Genomic DNA, 20,208 nt, shown 5'->3' on the forward strand with positions numbered 1-20,208 from the left:
CATTTCAGCTATATACAGAGTACACAGTGAAACGAAACAACGTTCCTCCAAGGACCATGGTGCACATAAACACAGTGTAGACAGAACAATAGTGCAACAGTACAAAAGTGCAGACAGACAATACAACACCATACAGACAAAGAATAATAAATAACAAGACAGTGTGCAAATTTTGCAGTGTGCAAAAAAGACCAGGTGAGGTAGTAATTACTCTATTACACAGTGTGCAATAGAGTCCAGTGAGGTAGTAGGGTTTTTAGTGCTTTCCATTTTCTGGGGTAAGTGGGGTAAGAGTGTGTGCATGTACAGAAAAACCATCAGTTCAGTCTCTGCAGTTAAGGAGTCTGATGGCTTGGGGGTAGAAGCTGTTGCAGAATCTGGTCGTGCTGGACCGGATGCTGCGGTACCTTCTTCCCGAAGGCAGGAGGGTGAATAGTTCGTGTGAGGGATGAGTGGGGTCATTCACAATGCTGGTTGCTTTGCGGATGCTGCGAGTGGTGTAAATGTCCGTGATGGAGGGGAGAGAGACACCGATGATCCTCTCAGCTGTCCTCACAATACGCTGGAGGGTCTTGCGGTCAGAGACGGTGCAGGTCCCAAACCAGGCAGTGATGCAGCTGCTCAGGATGCTCTCAATGGTCCCTCTATAGAAGAGTGTGAGGATGGGTGGAGGGAGACGGGCCTTTCTCAGCTTCCGGAGGAAGTAGAGACGCTGCTGGGCTTTCTTGGCTGTAGAGCTGGTGTTCAGGGTCCAGGTGAGGTTATCTGCTAAGTGGACACCAAGGAACTTGGTGCTCTTAACAATCTCCACAGAGGACCCGTCGATGTTGAGTGGAGAGTGGGTGTGTTGTGCTCTCCTGAAGTCAACAACCATTTCCTTTGTCTTGTCCACATTCAGGTGAAGGTTGTTGACTGTACACCAGTCTGTCAGCCGCTGCACCTCCTCTCTGTATGCTGACTCGTCGCCTTTGGTGACGAGGGAGTGTGTTATCGCAAATAACATGTTCACAATATCACATGACCTTAAGTGTTCTATTGCTTTTATACATCTTTTTTTATACATCTTTTTAAAAATAAATCAAAGAACCTCAAAAAAATTCACAAAGGATATGCTTCAATACAGACTGTGCCTTCCGCCAAAATGTAGTTCCACAACAAGTGAACTGTAACAGAACTGTAACTACAAAACGGCGAATGGGTTATATAGGCTAACGCCACAAATGTTAGCTTGAAATCTAAATTAGGAGTAAGCAAAGAAAAGTGAAAGTTAAGGTGGTTGGTAAAAGTTAGGACCGTAAAATATTGCTAAAACTCAAATCTAGCATAGCTTGTTTTTGCCCAGCACTAGCTTAACTTAGCGTAGCCAAGCTGGTTACCGTTCAGCTATCAGACTGCGGCTAAGGTAACTGATGGATTGACGAGACAGCACAGCGGGCTGCAGGCGAGTGTGCCTTGGCTGTGTGCTAGCCTGTGCTAAGCTAATGCTGCTACTGGTGCTGCTGCTGCTGCAGGAAGTGATGGAGGTGATGATGTCTTGTGTGTGTATATATGCCGTTACTTGGCAACGCAATACAAATTTAGTGTTTAAATGCTGCACTGTTATCACTAATATAAGCACGGTTCAAACCAATCAGATTGCGAGGTCGGAACTTACTGTTGTTTAAATTAGGATAATTTACCCATTCGGTTTGATTTCAGAATGTGCAGCAGAAACATGGCTTTTGGAATCAAACTCTTCATATATATATATATATAAATATATATATATATATATATATATATATATATATATATATATATATATATATATTTACGTATAGGAAACAGGAACATAGGAATGTAGGAATATAGGAAACTATGTATAGGAAACAGAAACATGGCCGATGGTCCATGATATATACCCTATACGTGTAAAAAAAAAAAATATATATATATATATATATTTATATATATATATATATTTACGTATAGGAAACTACGTATAGGAAACAGGAACATAGGAATGTAGGAATATAGGAAACTACGTATAGGAAACAGAAACATGGCCAATGGTCTATGATATATACCCTATACGTAAATATATATTAAATTATATATATATATATATATATATATATATATATATACATATATATATATATATATATGTATATATATATATATATATATATATATATATATATATATATATATATATATATATATATATGTATATATATATTATTTTTTATTTTTTATTTTTTTTAATTGTATATAATTACTTATAGGGTATATATCATGGACCATTGGCCATGTTTCTGCTGCACATTCTGAAATAAAACTGAATGCGTAAATTATCCTAATTTAAACAATAGTAAGTTCAGAACTCACAATCTGATTGGTTTAAACCGTTAAATTAGTGATAACAGTGCAGCATTTAAACACTAAATTCGTATTGTGTTGCCTAAATATATATATAGTATTGTACTGGTTACAAGAACACAGGTTTGGTTGCTGACCATTTTGTGAACCCCAGCTGCACTGTATAAATGTGTTTCATTCCACCAGCAGCTCATTTAGCTGATTTACTTTAATAAAGAACTGATTAGATCAGGCATGTCAAACTCAGTTTGGCTCTGGGGCCGGATCCAGACTTTCTGTTCTCAGGTGGGCCGGATCAGTAAAAGAATGTCAACTCCAAATATTTAGCTTTGTTTTTCAGTACTATGCTTTATTATTCAGCCTACATTTTTAGCCTACCCTACATATTATAATCATGGATGAAAAGGGATCTTTTCTAAGCACAACACATTTATTCATAAAACAATGGAAAAAAATGATTTTCATGTTTGGCGGTGAATGTGTTAACAACTGGTTTATTTTAACAGTTGAGTGAATGCAGTTTTACACCTGAACCAACTCACCACATCAACAAACTCAAGTGGGAGCTATGAAAAAAAATATTTTCACCTTAATTGTCATACTGCTTTGAAATAAATAAAAAAAAGAAATACAAAATAAAAGTTATAGCAGTGCATGGGCAATAAGATTAGACTACATCATATCAAACTACTAGGCTGGGCCTACTGAAGCTGAGAACATACTGCACAATATTAACTGTCTTTAATATGAAACCAGATGAATCTTATTTTTAATGATCTGTATTCATGAGTGCAAACAAATTTCGTGTCATCACACTTTTCTCTCTCTCTCTCTCTCTCTCTCTCTCTCTCTCTCTCTCTCTCTCTCTCTCTCTCTCTCTCTCTCTCACTGCATTCCTGCAGTCTACTTGCTGCTGTGGTGAAGCAAGATTGCCGTGTCTGTGCTGCATGCGGGACATTTACTGCCCTCTAGCGACCGGAGAGAGCATTTAATTTGTATTCATTTTAAAAAAATCACAACTTTTGATAGAAATGAGCTAGAAACTCGCTTCTTTTTTTGACATACTCAGAAATTTATGCCGGGCCGGATTAAATCATCCAACGGGCCTGGTCCGGCCCGCGGGCCGTATGTTTGACATGCCTGGATTAGATAGACTAGGTGTTGAATGTGAGTATAATGTAAATACTGGCCTTTTGGAGAAGACCTTTGGAGATGATTATGTTACCACACTCACATTTAGGATTATTCTTTAGGATTTGTGGCCCTTTAAAGATTAGCAGAAAGTTGTCAGACTGGTTGCCATAGCATGCTGTAAAGTTTAGCTATTAAATGATCTCAATAAAGTTAACTTGACTAAGTAATTCTAATAACATTTGCCAGGCTTGGGATGAAGAGTTTTCTCTCAGTTAAGCTTTTTCTATATTTCTACACTTCTTATTTTCTTATTCTTATATTATATTTCTACAGTTCTTCTCATAAATAAAAACCACATCAAATTCTCTGAAAGAGACTCAAAAGTCATGAAATCCTTTTTGAACTGTGTTTATTGTGCGTATTGTGGATATATTGTGGATACAATAGTATTCTACCAAGCCTGTGTGAAGTCAGACCTGTACTGTAATGTATACAGGAGATTACTCTCTGGTGGCATGTTTATCTTGTGTGAATATTGGAAATAGAGGCTTCTGTGGCCTGTGCACTGTCAGCTTTCATATCTAATGTTAATAGAAGGCCTTTTCTCCCGTGTGTATCAGGGAATCCGAGGACTGCCTGGACTGAAAGGTGAAATTGGGCTGTCTGGTGACCCTGGGGATGATGTAAGGCTACATTCTACATATAGATGTTTTGGTTTCTGAAAGAACATGTGTAAAACTTTTCAAATACCGAGCCCTTCCAATAAGTAGTCATCCAGCTCTGGAAAAATAAGAGAGCACAACTTACTATTACTATTTACTATTTATAGGTATGTGTTTGAGTAAAATTAAAACATTGTTGTTTTATTCTATAAACTACGGACAACATTTCCCAAATTCAAAATAAATTCCAAATTTGTTCGCAGAAAATGAGATGAAAATGGCTGAAATATCAAAAATGATGCAGAGCTTTCAGACCTCAAATAATGCAAAGAAAACAAGTTTATATTCATAAAGTTTTAAGAGTTCAACATTTTTTTTAAATGTTAATTGTTTTCATGCTCCTTGGCATGTTCTCCTCCACCAGTCTTACACACTGCTTTTGGATAACTGTATACCACTCCTGGTGCAAAAATACAAGCAGTTGGTTTGACATCATCCTCTTGATTATATTCCAGAGGTTTTCAATTTGTTAAAATCAAACAAACTCATCATTTTTAAGTGGTCAAATGTAAAATAAATATAATAACCATTATACTCATGTTTATCTTGGTTATTATTTATTTACACAACTGTATTTTTCTTCTGTTAAGGGTTGGGAAAGAATGAGTATGTGGACATAATAGAAAGGAAGGGTTCATTAATCAAACTGTCAAGGTTGCAACAAGGAGGCAGAGGCAGATTCAACCTTTTAATGCCAAACTCGCAACTCTGAATTGATTTATTTGAATTACAGGGTTTCGATACACTTCTTCAAAGTCCATATCAAAACAGAAAAAGCTGTGGGACTGTCCAAATCAGAATGTTTTGTCCCCAAATTTTGTCTTTGACTGATATTTACATTTGTTTGATTATCTGAAACATTTAAGAGTGACAAACATGCAAAAAATAAAAAATAATTAAGGGGGTTCATGCTTTTTCACTCCACTGTAGATAATAAAATAGCACAAAAATAGCAGCATCTCAGTAAGTCCTCTGTTCGTGTGTTTTTAAGAACATAAGTCCATTCTTCACATTCTTGGTATTGAGAAACAGCCCTGGTCTGGGTTAGGAGGGGGCCAGGGCACAGAGACCAGAGAGGACAAGACCAATACAACAGACTGTGTGCTTAAGAGCACCTGGTGGTAAAAAAACAGGCAGACAATGGAAAAATTATACATGTACAAAGACCAGAAAAGATATGAAAGAGGGCAAAAATGTTAAAATTGGGCCCTTCAAACAAATAAACAAATATTAAGCATTTCTCTCTTTTTGGGCAAAATTGGTTATTTTATTTACTATTTAGTGTGTTTTTAATTTGGAAGTTATTCTAATTTTAAGTGCCTTTGTCAATAAAGACATATCAAATAAATAACGCACTAGTCAGGAATGCAGCAGGGAGGACACAGAGGTGGACACAAATGCAGGAAAAGGGTTAATTTTAAATGATTTATTAAACAAAGAACAAACTAAGAAACAAACACTGGGTAACATGAACAAACAGGAAGCCTAACAAAACAACCAAGAAACTAAAACTAAACTTAAAACAAGAAACAAACAAGAAATAAACAAAGGAATTAAACAGGAAAGCGTGGGTGTAAACGAGAAAAATGAGATAGCAACAAAAATAACCAAAGACAGACAAAGGAAACGCGAAATCACGGGTATAAATATACTAGGAGGGAAACTGAAATGGGATACACCTGGGGAAGCAGTTGGCGAGGGGGCGGAGCCAGTGGAGTAGTAAGGGGGGGGGGGGGGGGGGGGGTTATTTCCGCAAATGTTTTTCTAGGAAACTATTGGGTGGGCTTTGGTTCATATTAGCAAATGTGTCCCCCCCCCCCAATATCAAACCCGCTCCTACGCCCTTGGGCGGAGCAACAAATTAGAGTCACGTGGGGGAACACAGTTGAGAACACTCAGACAGAGACACAGGGAAAACACAGAGCATGTGCAGGAACTCATGGTAAAACAAAATACAGAGAAACGTGAGAACAGAAGGGAAACACTGGGAAACAGGGCAAGGATGTGACAAGCACATTAAAAAAATAACAGGTTTCCCACAAAAAAAGAGAGAAAAAAGACAAAAAAGCAATATTAATGGTGGTAATAGTATTAAAAGTATATGTGAGGATGAATGTGAAGTCTGTATTTTTATTATTATTACAATGGTATCTAATATCCCACTTTACTTTCATTATCTCCAGTTTGGTCAACCTGGTAGGGATGGTCCCCCTGGCCCCAAAGGATATCCTGGACTACAAGGAGAAAATGTGAGTCTCTATCTTTTGTCCATTCCTTAATTCTACATCCCAGTCTACTCCATCTTAAGAGTTTGCTTCTCAAAAATGTATCAAAACCATATTTATCCAGTGAAACATGCTTAATGCTTGTAAATGCGTGCCTAAAGTGAATTATGGTGCGTGGCAGTGCACAAATAGCTGTTTTATTAAATGGACGGGACGGGACTAAAATTACCGGAGGACGACGGAGTTCAGCAAGAACAGTAGATAAATCAGCCTGTAATTTTCTCAGAGGACGTCGGAGAAAAACACATACATGGTCGTTCCATATGGGAATAATAAAAGAGAAAATTACCACAGAACCCCCTAAGAAACTAAACCCATCCGGAAAGGTCTTTCTACTCAGTGATAAAACTCTTGCATCCGTATCACAGTTGATAAAACAGGGGAACCAATAAGTTTTTTGGCTTTTTTGGTCACATGACATCACATTCAGTAGCTAAGGACCCCCTGAGAAACTAATGCTGTCTGGATAGGCCTTTACTCTGTAGCTGATCAGTAAATTTGATCCTCTATGGTTAGCAACCTTAATGATGCTCAGTGATTACCTGTTCGGCAGAAAAATAGCCAGTCACAAAGGTTACTGTGTCTTACTGCACAGTTCAAACTGACAAGACCTGCCAGTGCTTAAACTCAGCATGTTTCCTTAATATCTGATGAAACATCCTGGTCATTTTATAATTTTCTACAGAATGTATCATTCTTAATGCTCCTTTAAAGATGGACTTCATATACGTACATGCAATTATCTGTCCGTCTGCTGGCATTTTGGCTGGTTGGCTGGATAGACACATATGTGTAGAAATAACCGCATTCTTTATGTTGTAGGGACGTCCTGGACCAGTTGGCTTAGACACAGACGTGAGTACAGCTTTGCAGGGTTTCCTCTGGGCTTCCTCTGTCTTACTGTTATACTATATTATACAGCCACTCTAGTTCATATAAACATATCAGCTAAAAATATCTTGATGATATATGTAAGTCTGTAAGTTCTATTTCTGTGGTGGTGTGTTTATACTGTATAATGTACTGCTCAGTTTAACCGAGGGTTCTATAGTTGAATTACTTGAAAGACTACAGTACTTAATGCAATTTTAAGGTGCCAAGAATTTATAATGCACATTTTCTAGAAAATGGCTATTTCAGTTAAACATGAACATACTGGAACCATGCTTATTGCTTGGATATATATTTGTTTTATATATTAACTGTATACATATAATATAATTTAATATAATGTAATATAATATAGCATAGTATTTTCAGTAACCATCTAATTTTTCAGTAACCATCTAAGTTACTTTTTATAGTAAAGTAGAATTTTGAAGCATAAAAATAATTGCTTACAGCTCTGGAAGAAAATAAGCGACCACTTAAAAATGATGAATTTCTTTGATTTTACCAAATTAAAAAACCTTAGAAAATTAATCAAGAGGAACATAGATGATCACAAACCATCAAACCAAGCTGAACTGCTTGAATTTTTGCACCAGGAGTGGCATTACATTATACAAAAGCAGTATGTAAAACTGATGGAGGAAAACATGCCAAGATGCATGAAAACTGTGATTAAAAACCAGGGTTATTCCACCAAATATTTATTTCTGAACTCTTAAACTTTATAAATATGACCCTGTTTTCTTTGCATTATTTGAGGTCTGAAAGCTCTGCATCTTTTTTGTCATTTCAGACATTTCTCATTTTCTGCAAATAAATGCTCTAAATGACAATATTTGTATTTGGAATTTAGGAGAAATCTTGTCTGTAGTTTTAAGAATAAAATAATAATGTTCATTTTACTCAAGAATATACTGTACCTATAAATAGAAAAATCAGAGAAACTGATTCAGATACTAAGGTGGTGTCTTCATTTTTTTCCAGAGCCGTATGTAACAATGGAAGATGGTTTTGGAATTAAACATGGTTCTTTTCCTACAATACTTAAAGCAATATCTTTGTACTATTTTTGTACCATTTTAACAGATTAAAGTTTCCACCTTGTGGGGTTAGTTTTAAGTGTAAAAAAAGTTCTGTAAACTCCGGTTTTCCCCACTTATTATTTTTCTTTGGTTTCCTCTTTGGTTACTTTATTAAGTAAATATACTGTGATATCTAAATTTTGCATAGTACTGAATAAACTGTAGACTGTAGATAATTATTCATTAAGACATAAAAAGTGACGTCTTAGATGTTCTAGCTCCTGGCTCTTGGTCTCTTGTTACAATTCATAAAGCAGTAAAAATGATGAATATGCAGGAGTGAATGAGGAGGAGTGTGAGGACTTTCTTACTTTTCATTTCTGTAATTCTTGTGATTCTTGTAAATCTGCTATTGCACTCTAGATGGTAAAATGTTGTAATTTCAACAAGGTGTTATCTAATTCTCTTCTGTTTTTTAGGAATGCAGAATTTTGGAAGTAATAAAGAAACTTTGTTGTAAGTATTACTGTTCAAAACCCTCTACATTAACTGTATCAGCCTGTTTTTCAATATTCAGTACACAAGAATTATAATGATTGTGAAAAAGATTGCAGTCCTAAAGCTTCTGCAAACATTTTCCGTGCAAGAAACCATTACGTGCCTAAATATGGTGAATGAGTTTAGGCAGGACATGCTTGCTACATTTTAGAGCAGCATTTTACCATTAGATGTAAATTCAGAGCTAAAGCATTTGCAGGTTTGTCCAAACTGTTAGCAGTGATTAACCGGCCATGTGTTCCCAAAGCTGCAGTGGCTCGACCTAAAATGGTTTGTTCTGAGCAAATATTTACACATACCAGTGAAGAATGTTTCACTGCTGCTCTTCACATATTTTGTTGCCTAAACGAATTGCGGCCAAAAAAGAAAGTCTGGGGTTGATTCAGAGCCTTTACTTGAATGCGGTTAACTGAGAGTGCTGGGTTGCTGGGAGGGGTGGAGTACTTTTTACTTTGGGACTGTATTTAAGTAGTATTGAATATTAAGTAGTATTAATACAAAGTTTGATCCCATTTTCTTCCCAATTAACAAGGCCAATTACACAACCCACACATTAGGACTCCTATCACTAATAATAACACGTTGCTTGCCATCAGCAGCCGAAGTCCAAGACAGCTCAATTGGCCATGCTGTCTCTTGGTTTGTAGACAGTGGTCTCTCCCCAGATCACTCGTAGTGTAAAGTCGGTCAGCACAGGCATCTGATAGCTGATGTATCAGAGCTGGTTTGCTGCACTTTCCTCCGTGTGCACTGGTTACACTGCTATACAGCATTTACTGTACGTCTCAACTGCTTCATTCAGTAAATAAATAATCCATGTTTTGTGCTTTTATTTCAGCATGCTGTGGTGAGTGTCTTAAACCGCACATCCATATTCTCTACCATTTCAGACAACAGTAGAATATTAAGAGTAATTAAGAGTGAAACATTCAGTACCAGTCAAAAGTTTGGACATACTTTAAATTCAGTGGTATTTTATTATTTTAACATTCTTCATCACCAAAACAATTTGGGAAATAAAAAAAAAAATATTTGAAAACATTTTGGGTCACAGAAAAACTTCATCACCCAAAAATTTTGGGGAACAAAAATACTTTGTCTCCGAAACATTTTCGGAACCGAAAAAACTTTATCACAAAAAATTTTGGGACCAGAAAAAACTTTGTTTAAAAACATTTTGGACCCATAAAAAATTCTTCACCAAAACATTTTGGGACCCGGAAAAAAATCGTCACCAAACATTTTTGGGAAACAAAAAACTTTGTTTTGAAAAATTTTGGGACCCTAAAGTTTTCAAAACCGAAAAAACTTTGTCACCAAAAAATTTTGGGACCCGAAAAAATTATTTTCCTCAAAAATTTTGGACGCAAAAAAAAAAATTGTCTTCGAAAATCTTTTCACACTGAAAAACTTTTAAGAAACTAAAAAAAAAAAATATATGGACCCGAAAAAACTTGAATAATTGAAAATTGGAAAATTTGAGTAATATTCTAATCCATATTATTATTATTATTTTAACACTTTTAAGTTACTACATGATTCCTTATGTATTCCTTTATAAACTTCAGTACTAATTTTCAATATAGGGAAAAAAAACATTGAATGGGAAGATATGTCCAAACATTTGACTGATACTCTATTTAAAAAAATCAGTAATTATTGTGTGTTTTCTGTTTAGAGCACGAGTGCAAACCTGTGAAGCTGCTCTTCATATTGGACAGCTCAGAGAGTGTGGGTCTTCACAACTTTGCCCTGGAGAAACAGTTCATCATCCACGTCATAAATAAGATCACGAAGTTTGGCAACAAGGTATTTAGTACCAGTGTTGGGCACGTTACTTTGAAAAAGTAATTAGTTATAGTTACTCATTACTTCTCTAAAAAAGTAACTGAGTTACTAACGGAGTTACTCCACTAAAAGTAATTAGTTACCAGTAAAAGTAACTATGCGTTACTTTTTATTATTCGCCCGTCAAAAAAAAAAGGAAATCAATTATGCATTTACTATTATTATTAGAAAAATAACAAACGAAAATGAACCCAAAATGTTGACAAAAATATAATCTAACAGATTTCAAAAAAACAAAACGTAATTCTTCACAGAACCAAAGAAAATTACTAAAACTTGTAATACTGAAAAAAAACGGAAAAACACGTCTGGGGATGAAATTAAACAAACCAAGCCACACTCAAAGGAAATATGTATATAAACAAAACAAAATAATGGACAAAAACAACAATCTAATGACCGTTAAAATGCTATTAATATAACAGCTTCAACCAAAAGAGAATGGAGCTTAGATCGGGCCCAAAAAATCCGACCCGACCCAGCCGGAGCCCGTGCACGTTCTGCCCAAGCCCGAACCATGAACTGTCATTATGAGCCCGAGCCAACCCAAACCATAAACTGTCTGTTTTCGGGCTGATTGAATGAGCGAAATATAATCAGAATTATGTTAATTAACACTGAAACATAAAAGCATAGAACTATTATTTAATTTAAATGATTTTTAAGAACAGCTACACACAGTGCTGCAAGTCAAACGCGGAGGCGTTCACGTGCGCCCAGAGTTAGGTGATTACATTTTTCTTTTTTTTTTCTGTTCAGTAAGTTTTTAGGGTGGGCTTGCTAGTTTTTATTAGTTTTCACACATCTCATCAGACAGATCAATCTAAGAAATGTGAGAGAGAAAGAGAGAGAGAGAAAGAGAGAGAGAGAGAGAGATTTGCCTGTTCTGGTATGAGCTACTCACAGGTAAATGTTCTCATTCTCTTTTTATTAGATTCAGTTAACACAAATGTTTTTTCACTTTCAGTTTTCGTTATTTCGTTCGCTGTAGTGAACAATAATAATTGGTTACTTAGCAACATTGTGATTATCACACCAGAGCTTTATATAAAATAAAAATAGGAGCCCGATTTCGGGTCGGTCCTCGGGTCAGGTCGGGTTCGGGCAGAGAATCTGAGCTCTAAAAGAGAAAGCAGCAGCACCACAAAAACCGGAGCAGCTAAAAAGAGCTTAACGTCCTTAATTCAGAACTTGGGCTGTCCACTGCAATCACTGAATTAATTAGAGCAGCAAATCGTCACAATTGTGCCTCACTTCACCACGCCAAACCACAGGCACAGCGGACAGAAGCTCACCAGAAAGAGGAGGGGTTAACCAGGGCAAAGCGAAGTAAAAAAAAAAAAAAAAAGTTAATAGACCGGCTAAAGTAACGTGCAGTAACGGGGTGTCCGAAATGGTAACGGCGTTATAGTTACAGTCAGAGTAATTAGTTAGATTACTCGTTACTGAAAAAACTCTGTTTAGTACACAGCGTGGAGTTATGTATCATAACTAAGTTTTGGGAGTGATTGACGCCCTCACTCCTCCCACTTCCTTCCCTTTTTTAACCGTCACTTCCTCTCTACCTGCTCATTGAACAAACCTCGCACCCACCTCCTCCCCATCTTCCTCCTTCTTTAATTTTATTCTCTTCTCGTGTATCTCTTCATGTGAGGGGGGGCTTCGGCTTCACGCTTTACAGCGAAGCTGCCCCGAACTCCATCCCAAATACTCTGAGTTCGCTCCCCCTCTTTTTATTTTTCTCTGCCCAGTCAAGGGCGTGGGTCAATACTAGCAAAATGTCTTATACTTAACTCCAGCTATTAAAAAAATCAAAAATAGAAACAGGGTCTTCGTCTCACACATTAAACAGTATGGCTTATGAAGACAGAAGAAGTTAAGCCTAAGAGATTCTAAGACATGATTTGCAAAGTACTTTTTTAAAAGAGAATGTCAGCTATTTCTTTCTGATTGTACAAACTGTGAAATGGAATTGGAACAGGATTTTGAGGGCACTATAAACTCCTACAATCATAATTTATAGGATCATAATGCATCATACTTTATAACAAACATCCCTGGTATAGTACATAAGCTAAATATGTACCAGTACCAATGTATTGTGAGTCTCACTACTACGCAACCAACAACAGAACAAATGGAGCCAATGGCAAGCCACCAGGGTTGCCAGATTGTTCAGGTTAAATGTGATTGGCGTCCATTTATTACTCCATGGCCTTAAAATAAATTGCTAATCTCTAAACTGTACAGAGGTGTGTTTCCCAATAACGAATGATTCTAGTTCGAACAACTTAGAACGCCAGTTTTACACCTGTTTGCCAGAAGCCTTCTTTATTCTGCCTTCTTTATTCTGAGTTATTCCACCAAATACTCATTTTTGAACTCTTAAAACTTTACAAATACGAACTTGTTTTCTTTGTATTATTTGAGGTCTGAAAAGCTCTGCATAATTTTGTTATTTCAGCCATTTCAGCCAAGTGATTTCTTTGCAGAGCTATACACACACACACACACACACACACACATTATATATATATATATATATATATATATATATATATATATATATATATATATATATATATATATATATGCAAAGAAATAAGAGACCACTTCAGGTCTGATTTTGCTATTTATAAGTATATGTTTGAGTAACATAACATAAAGTATATTCTTTTAAATCCTCTAAATGTAGGGATTGTCACTACAAAGTACGGTAAAAGCTATTTTACATTTTCAATTGACTTCTCAAATTCATTCTCAAGTACAGTCTAGTATTAATAGATTTTGGTTGGCTAAAATATAATATAATATTTCTGCTGTCCTATTTTTTTAATTAATCCTGATGTTGTTTTATTTGCCTGGTGTTTTTTAATATAAGGCTGTATTTGTTAAATTAAAAACTAATTTCGAGCTGTTTTTGAAGTGAACAGAAGCAGTGTTCAGAACTGAAATGGCAGGAAAAGAGATGCTGTTAATTTATAGGCTTAATTTTTTTTACCAACATTTTGATGCTGTGTAGTATTTATTCCATAATAATATTAGGCTATAATATAATATATCAAAAGGAAATGAAAAAATCTACTTACACATGTGGTTTATTGTGTCCAAAAAAATCTAAATGACTTTCTCTGCTGTTCTGGTGTTAAACCCAGGTTTAAAATATTAAACCACCATGAATTAAAATATTACACTACATATATTTATATATTATTGCTCATAAATGAACTAACAACCTTCACAGAATCACATAGTTGCTTTCAAGCTGTAGATTTTATCTTTGTTGCCGATGGATGTAGTTTATCTGTAACTTATCTGTGACTTTTGTTTATATATAAATGTGCTTTTTCTGAGCACAGATCCAGCACCATTTTTTAAAGGAACTTTGGTGGCACTTCAGCGTTTATGAGTGTAATTCTAGTAATTTTAGGAATGTTCTTAAGTACAAGGTTACAAAGGTTTTAGCTTTAAGAATGTTTTGGGAAACACACCCCTGATCAGTAATTACAAAAAAGGACATTTAAATGATTTTAAAATCAGTAAATGTAATTGTGTGGATTTTAGCTAAGCCATTGATGTGTATATGTATGCGACTAGAATTGACACATGTTAATGATGAGAAAGTGTTTCCCTGCTACTTATTGAATGAAAAAGTTTCTCCCTATAGAGCACTAAAACACTATTAAAGTAGTAGGGAGCCATTCCAGTCACAGCCTCAGAGTGAAACCTGATACTATTTACATTCTTTTCTATAATCTGTACAGTCTATTTGATAATACTTCACAGACAGTTCATTTATCTTAAACTGGGGCATTTTTATTACTGTTTTATCTGTGTTGTAGAACTTTCCCATAAATGCCAAATGTCAGACTTTACAACACTGAGTTTCACCTGTTCATGAGTAACTGGAAACATATGTAACATTTAAATACCTGACCTTATGCGTGTGTGTGTGTGTGTGTGTGTGTGTGTGTGTGTGTGTGTGTGTGTAGAATGAGCGTGGATCGCGGGTGGGAATAGTCCAGTACAGTCATGAAGGAACACAAGAACTGGTGTCTATGGATGACCCCACAATCACCACCCTCTCTGAGCTTAAAAGGTCAGATGTTCCTCTGCTAAACTTCACTAACAGAGCATCAGATTCAGCATAACATGGAGTATGTTTTGTGTTCGTTTATTGAAACATATATAAATATACATTATTCAGGGGTGTTAAACTGCGGTTCTTCTTGGGCATAGTAGAGTTTTAATTTAGTAATTAGATAATAGAGTTTAGCATTTTATCCTATATCACACAAATTCTATTATTCAGCTGTTTGGCTAAATTGCATAGCTTTCATTCATTTTGCTTTCAGCTGAATTCTGGGGTAGTCTATATGTTTGAGGTCATAAGCAAATACTAAAAAATGAGCACAAGGGCTGTCCAATCCAATAGGGCTGCTTGATATTGGCTTCTTTTTCTTCTTTTCTTTTCTTCTATTCTTTCAGAATCAATAACTTAAAAACTGCTTAACATAGAAACTTCAGTGGTGCCGAGTGATCCAGCGGTCTAAAGCACTGCCGCTATGAACGATCGGCGATTCGAACCCCTGCTCATGCAGCTTTGCCATTAGCTTCCGGCACTCAGAGGGAACAAAATTTGCCTTGCTCTCTCCGTGTGGGAAAATGGCGCTCTCTCCCCATATCACTTCTTGGGTGATATCCGCAGCCCAAAGCATCTGTGAGCTGATATACCGGAACCAAGTCGCTGCGCTTTCCTCCGAGCGCGCTGTGATGCTACTCGGCAATGCTGCATCAGCAGCAGCTCGAAAAGATGTGGTGGCTGGCTTCACATGTATCAGAGAAGACATGTATTAGTGTTTACCCTCCTGGTGTGTTGGGGCATCACTAGTGGTAGGGGGAGTCCTAATGAGTGGGTTTGGTAATTGGCTGAGCAAAATTGAGGCGAAAATAGGGGAAAAAAATTGAAATAAAATTATATATATATATATATATAAAACATGTCCTCCTCTTTATTTTCCACTAAATAGCCAATTTCACCTCAAATGTATTTATATATAGATTCTGATTACGCATAACATTATGACCTCTTCCTTGTGTAGAGGATCATTATCTGTCCATGATCAACAAAAACTGGCACTTTGACTTTTTTTTCCACACACAGTGCTGTGAAGAACATGCGCTGGATTGCTGGCGGTACTTACACTGGAGAGGCTCTTGACTTTGCCCGAAAGGCGTTTGGAGACGCTCTGCTTTCTCGCAAAGTGGCCATAGTTCTGACTGATGGCAGGTCTGATACACGGGACACTAAACCTTTGTCCTCGTTGTGCAACATACCCAATATCAAGGTTAGACTCTTGACTGTATATGGCCTATCTATTTGGTGTATAATGTGCATTTTCCATTACTGTATTAGTGATGAATACACTAGCAGAGTGCAGTAACTGTTTGTGCGTGGCAGGTGGTGGGTATTGGTATCGGGGACATCTTCCGCAGGCCGCCCTACTACAACATGCTGCAGGAGGTCACATGCATGAACACGCCCAATCCCGGCGTCTACTTGAAGATCCCGGATTATTCTCAGCTTCTGGAGGAATCCTTCTTCAACAATGTCACCAGCTATATGTGTCAAGGTATGCACTAATTATTATTCCAAATGTCTTATATTATAATCGGGGGTTAATTACTTGGTGTTTAATAATGTATGTTTGATGCTTTCTGCTGGGTTGTGGTTAATTATTGTTTTAATCTTTAAATATAATTTAATTAATAGGAAAAAAGGGGAACATTTAAATTTACATTTATATTATATCATATTATATTATATATATATTATATATTATATTTTCACATTATTATAAATATAGAGGAAGGTAAACCTTAACCTTAACTGAGGTGGGGTGGGTTTAGTTCCAAGTAAAAAGAGTGTAATGGTTGGGGTGTAGTGAAACATGCAAACTTTTGTCGAATAGCCCATCTTTGTTCAGCATTCTAAAATACAGAGTTTTTACTCAATGCTCCCAACAGGCTTACAGTGCTAGATATGAAGTGTGGAGCAACTTTGAGCTTGTTAATGGTGTTAAAATAGCAATTTCTTTGCATGAGCAACACTGTGCCTCTATAGCTCTATAGCTCCTTTCACTTTCAAACTAAAAGCAAAACAAAAAAAATTGCACACACTCCAAAGGATAACGAAACTTTACTTTTATATTAATTAATTTTAATTAAAATATATTTTTTTTTTTTATTAAATCTAGAGTATTCAGAGGTGAAATGAGTTTTATATTTTTACTTTTCGGAAGGCCCTGCCTCTGCTTTCCTTTTTTTTTTTTTTTTGAAAAAAAGCCTTTATTTGACAAAAATTTACAGTTACAACATCACAAAAAATTGCACAACATCAAAAACATTTCATATCATATTACAATAATTATTAATATTGCCTCCGCCATGATCTGCTTTCTCTCACTCACTGAACAATCCCCGTCCAGGAGGGGGGAAAACACTGCCCGCCCATTCTGGAGTCTGGAGCGTGCGCCCCAAAAAAATCTGATTTAAAAAAGTGTGCGTAGGCACACCTGAATGCTCTTTCCTCTTTATAAATCACAATCTGCTTTTATACCTGCGCAGGGACACCAGGCTTGTCTTCTGCCTGCAAAGGTCTATGCAAATCACTTTTAAATGTATGTTAAAAAATAAATATTATTATGTGGGATTCTTATTTTGGAGGTCGAGGAAGGGAAGAATGTGTTGTTTGGTATTTTAGCCAACATGTGGCTGCAGAAATTAATAATAATATTAGCTCCAAAAACCAAACTGTTGCAGAGGCTAAAAAAAGTGTTCAGATTTAAAAAGCAAGTTCCCCTGCGCACATTTTCCAAGGGTTGTAACACCTGTAAGAGGACATTTATTGAGATAATACAGATAATTGAGATACAGATAATACAAATAAAAGTTAGCAAAGTACAAGTAAAATACATAATAAGTTAGCATAAATATAATACTACATATAGTACATTTAAAGCAGAATAATATACAGCAAGTACTGAAACTTTGAATACATGCAGACAAAAATAGATTTAAACAAGTATATTTATATTTTATTATATAATATCTGCCGTTCTTAATCTTGATTCATACGCTATGTCACTACTTTCCACTCTCTGCAATATTTTGAAGGATTAAAGCTGCTTGTTTTCACGCCAAGTATTTCTTTATGAACCACAGTTCTTGCGTGAGATGTTGCACATGCACATTTCATGCCTGTCACCCTTTATAAATGAGGCCCCAAGTGAACATAATGAACATAATGGGTATCATTAAAGGTACATGGTATCTCGTGTGAGTCATAAGCCCCTCCCCCCAGTGGCGTGCACTGAATATAGTGGGTACCCCTTCTGCAACCACAACCCATACCGCCCCCCACCCTGCCGCCGGCCGACCGACACATAAATATTACAATAACTACATGTTCTCTCTCTTGATTTAGTTATATAAACTTAATACAAATCAACAGCCCACAAATACAGCTACAAACTACAAAAGTATACAGTAGCCCCTTCAACACAGCGCTCAGAAGGGGTTACACAGCCATGGCCCCACCCCCGTAGTGAAAATCATGAATCTGATTGGTTAGACTTGCTTCGACTTTGCTAATAGACTCATTACTACACCCTTCTCAAAATCAGTAGAAGGGGCACGCAGTCAGGCGGGGGCAGAAGCCATTTTAAAAAGCTTTGATTGGTTAAAACCGCTGTCCGTCAGATAAGAGCAACGACTAATGCTTTGAATTAGTTGCTTTTTTTATTTTAGTTAATTTATAAAATAAATTATTATACTTACAATAGCTTTATATTTCCTGATTAAAAATTATGTAATTATTTACATGCATTTATTGTCACCCCTTCTCTGAAGGGTTAGAACTGCCTCACTGCACACCACTGCCTCCCCCTGGATACACAAATTGCGGTTGGGCTGAATACTATGTGTTAAGATAAATAATTAAGTAAGTGTAACTTTGATCTTTTGATATTTATTACAATCCACTGTTAGTAATTTTTGTTTTGTTTACTTCCATATTTTAGCAGACAGTCCACAGCAGACATGCAAAGGTAATTAATTAGTCTAAAAGTCTTGCTGATTTCACACTCTAGCCAAATATTGGTTGAATTTTTGAGCACCTGTTAAAACTGTGATGTGATGTTTCTCCAACAGAGTTCAAAGGACCAGCGGATATTGTGTTCATGCTGGATGGATCTCTTACTGTGGGTCCAAACAACTTTAAAAACTCCAGAGACTTTGTGGCAAACATGGCTTCAAGGCTCCTCTCATCAAATGCAGCTGGCCTCCGGCGAGTGTCTGTTATGCAGTATAGTGATTCCAGGAGCAGAGTAGAAGTCCCATTCACCAGTAACATGAACGACGCAGTAACCAAACTTAATGAAGTGAGCTTCCTTGGTGGCTCCTCTGATCTTCCTGCAGCCCTTAACTTTCTGAACAGAGCAGTCCAGAAGGAATGGCGGGCCAATGTTTTACGCAAGGTGGTCACCTTTACGGATGGCAGGTCTGCGTTCGCTACAGGGAACCTGCCGCGAGCTGCAAAAGTTCTACAAGATGAGGGAATTGAAGTATTCGCTCTTACTGTGGGTGACACTTTTGATGAGACAGGTATTTGCCAGCTGGTCTCAGGAAAGGAAAGTGGTTTTGACTACAAGTTTGTGGAGAGCCACGTCCACCAGGTGGTGCAGTACAGCGACCTTACAAAGTGGTCAGTCATGCAAAAATTAGCTAGGCAGCTATCCAAAGCCTCGATTTCCGGATTAGGTCTAATCTAAACTAAAATTTCCTCCATTAAAATGGCTGTGTAGTCCAAGACCATGCTTAATCCCTGTTTAGGAAACTGATCTATGATCATCTTTAATGTAGCAGGGATGTTATGACACAAAATCCCTAAATTTTTGTCCTTTTTTGTAATGACAATTATTACAAATCAAACAAGTGCTAATCAGTGTTTGTAGGTCCTTCAATTTGACCTATATTTGTTGAGTTTTTCTTCTGTGAAAGTTTTTCAACAGGTCCCACAAATCCCCAGTGTTTTTAAATCTAGTAGTTATGTTCTGTTCATGACATCTCCTTCACTCCACACTGCTCAACCCTCTACCCATCGCTGGATGATCAGTTTGTTTGTGGTTATCTATTAAAAATCTAGGGATAAATCCCTTAAAATAGTGTGACCAGACGTCCTCTTTTTCCCGGACATGTCCTACTTTTGAGACCTAAAAAAATGTCCGGGGGGAATTTCAAAATCATCCGGGATTTTGTTTGACTGCCCACAGTACAGTGCATTGTGATTAGAATTGCCACGAAGTTCCATTCCACTCCATTCCAGGT

At 36.6% G+C, this 20,208-nt stretch overlaps 2 protein-coding genes across 2 annotated transcripts in view; both read left to right on the forward strand.

Annotated features, from left to right (window-relative positions):
* Positions 1-9,541, forward strand: part of LOC103024542 (collagen alpha-1(VI) chain) — a 61,327-nt gene extending 51,786 nt beyond the window's left edge. Inside the window, exons 26-29 of the mRNA XM_022674162.2 lie at positions 4,116-4,178; positions 6,401-6,466; positions 7,325-7,357; positions 8,895-9,541. Of these exons, the coding sequence (XP_022529883.2) occupies positions 4,116-4,178; positions 6,401-6,466; positions 7,325-7,357; positions 8,895-9,008 (276 nt within the window). The 3' untranslated portion in view covers positions 9,009-9,541. The remainder of the gene's footprint in view (positions 1-4,115; positions 4,179-6,400; positions 6,467-7,324; positions 7,358-8,894) is intronic.
* A 1,090-nt stretch (positions 9,542-10,631) lies between these two features.
* Positions 10,632-20,045, forward strand: LOC125802440 (collagen alpha-1(VI) chain-like). The gene is made up of 6 exons (XM_049480527.1): positions 10,632-10,782; positions 14,814-14,920; positions 15,986-16,169; positions 16,283-16,454; positions 18,903-18,929; positions 19,033-20,045. The coding sequence occupies exons 2-6, from the start codon at positions 14,880-14,882 to the stop codon at positions 19,650-19,652; spliced, it is 1,044 nt and encodes a 347-aa protein (XP_049336484.1). The 5' UTR covers positions 10,632-10,782; positions 14,814-14,879; the 3' UTR covers positions 19,653-20,045.
* The last annotated feature ends 163 nt before the right edge of the window (positions 20,046-20,208 follow it).

The sequence above is a fragment of the Astyanax mexicanus genome, chromosome 6 (assembly GCF_023375975.1).
Source record: "Astyanax mexicanus isolate ESR-SI-001 chromosome 6, AstMex3_surface, whole genome shotgun sequence".
NCBI lineage: Eukaryota > Metazoa > Chordata > Actinopteri > Characiformes > Acestrorhamphidae > Astyanax > Astyanax mexicanus.

Bases quoted from the DNA above. Each gene is read 5' to 3' on its own strand.
- LOC125802440 (XM_049480527.1), top strand. From the start codon at position 14,880: ATGGATGACCCCACAATCACCACCCTCTCTGAGCTTAAAAG. The intron at 16,170-16,282 runs GTTAGACTCTTG...TGTGCGTGGCAG, and splicing joins GCAACATACCCAATATCAAG to GTGGTGGGTATTGGTATCGG. The intron at 16,455-18,902 runs GTATGCACTAAT...TCCATATTTTAG, and splicing joins CACCAGCTATATGTGTCAAG to CAGACAGTCCACAGCAGACA.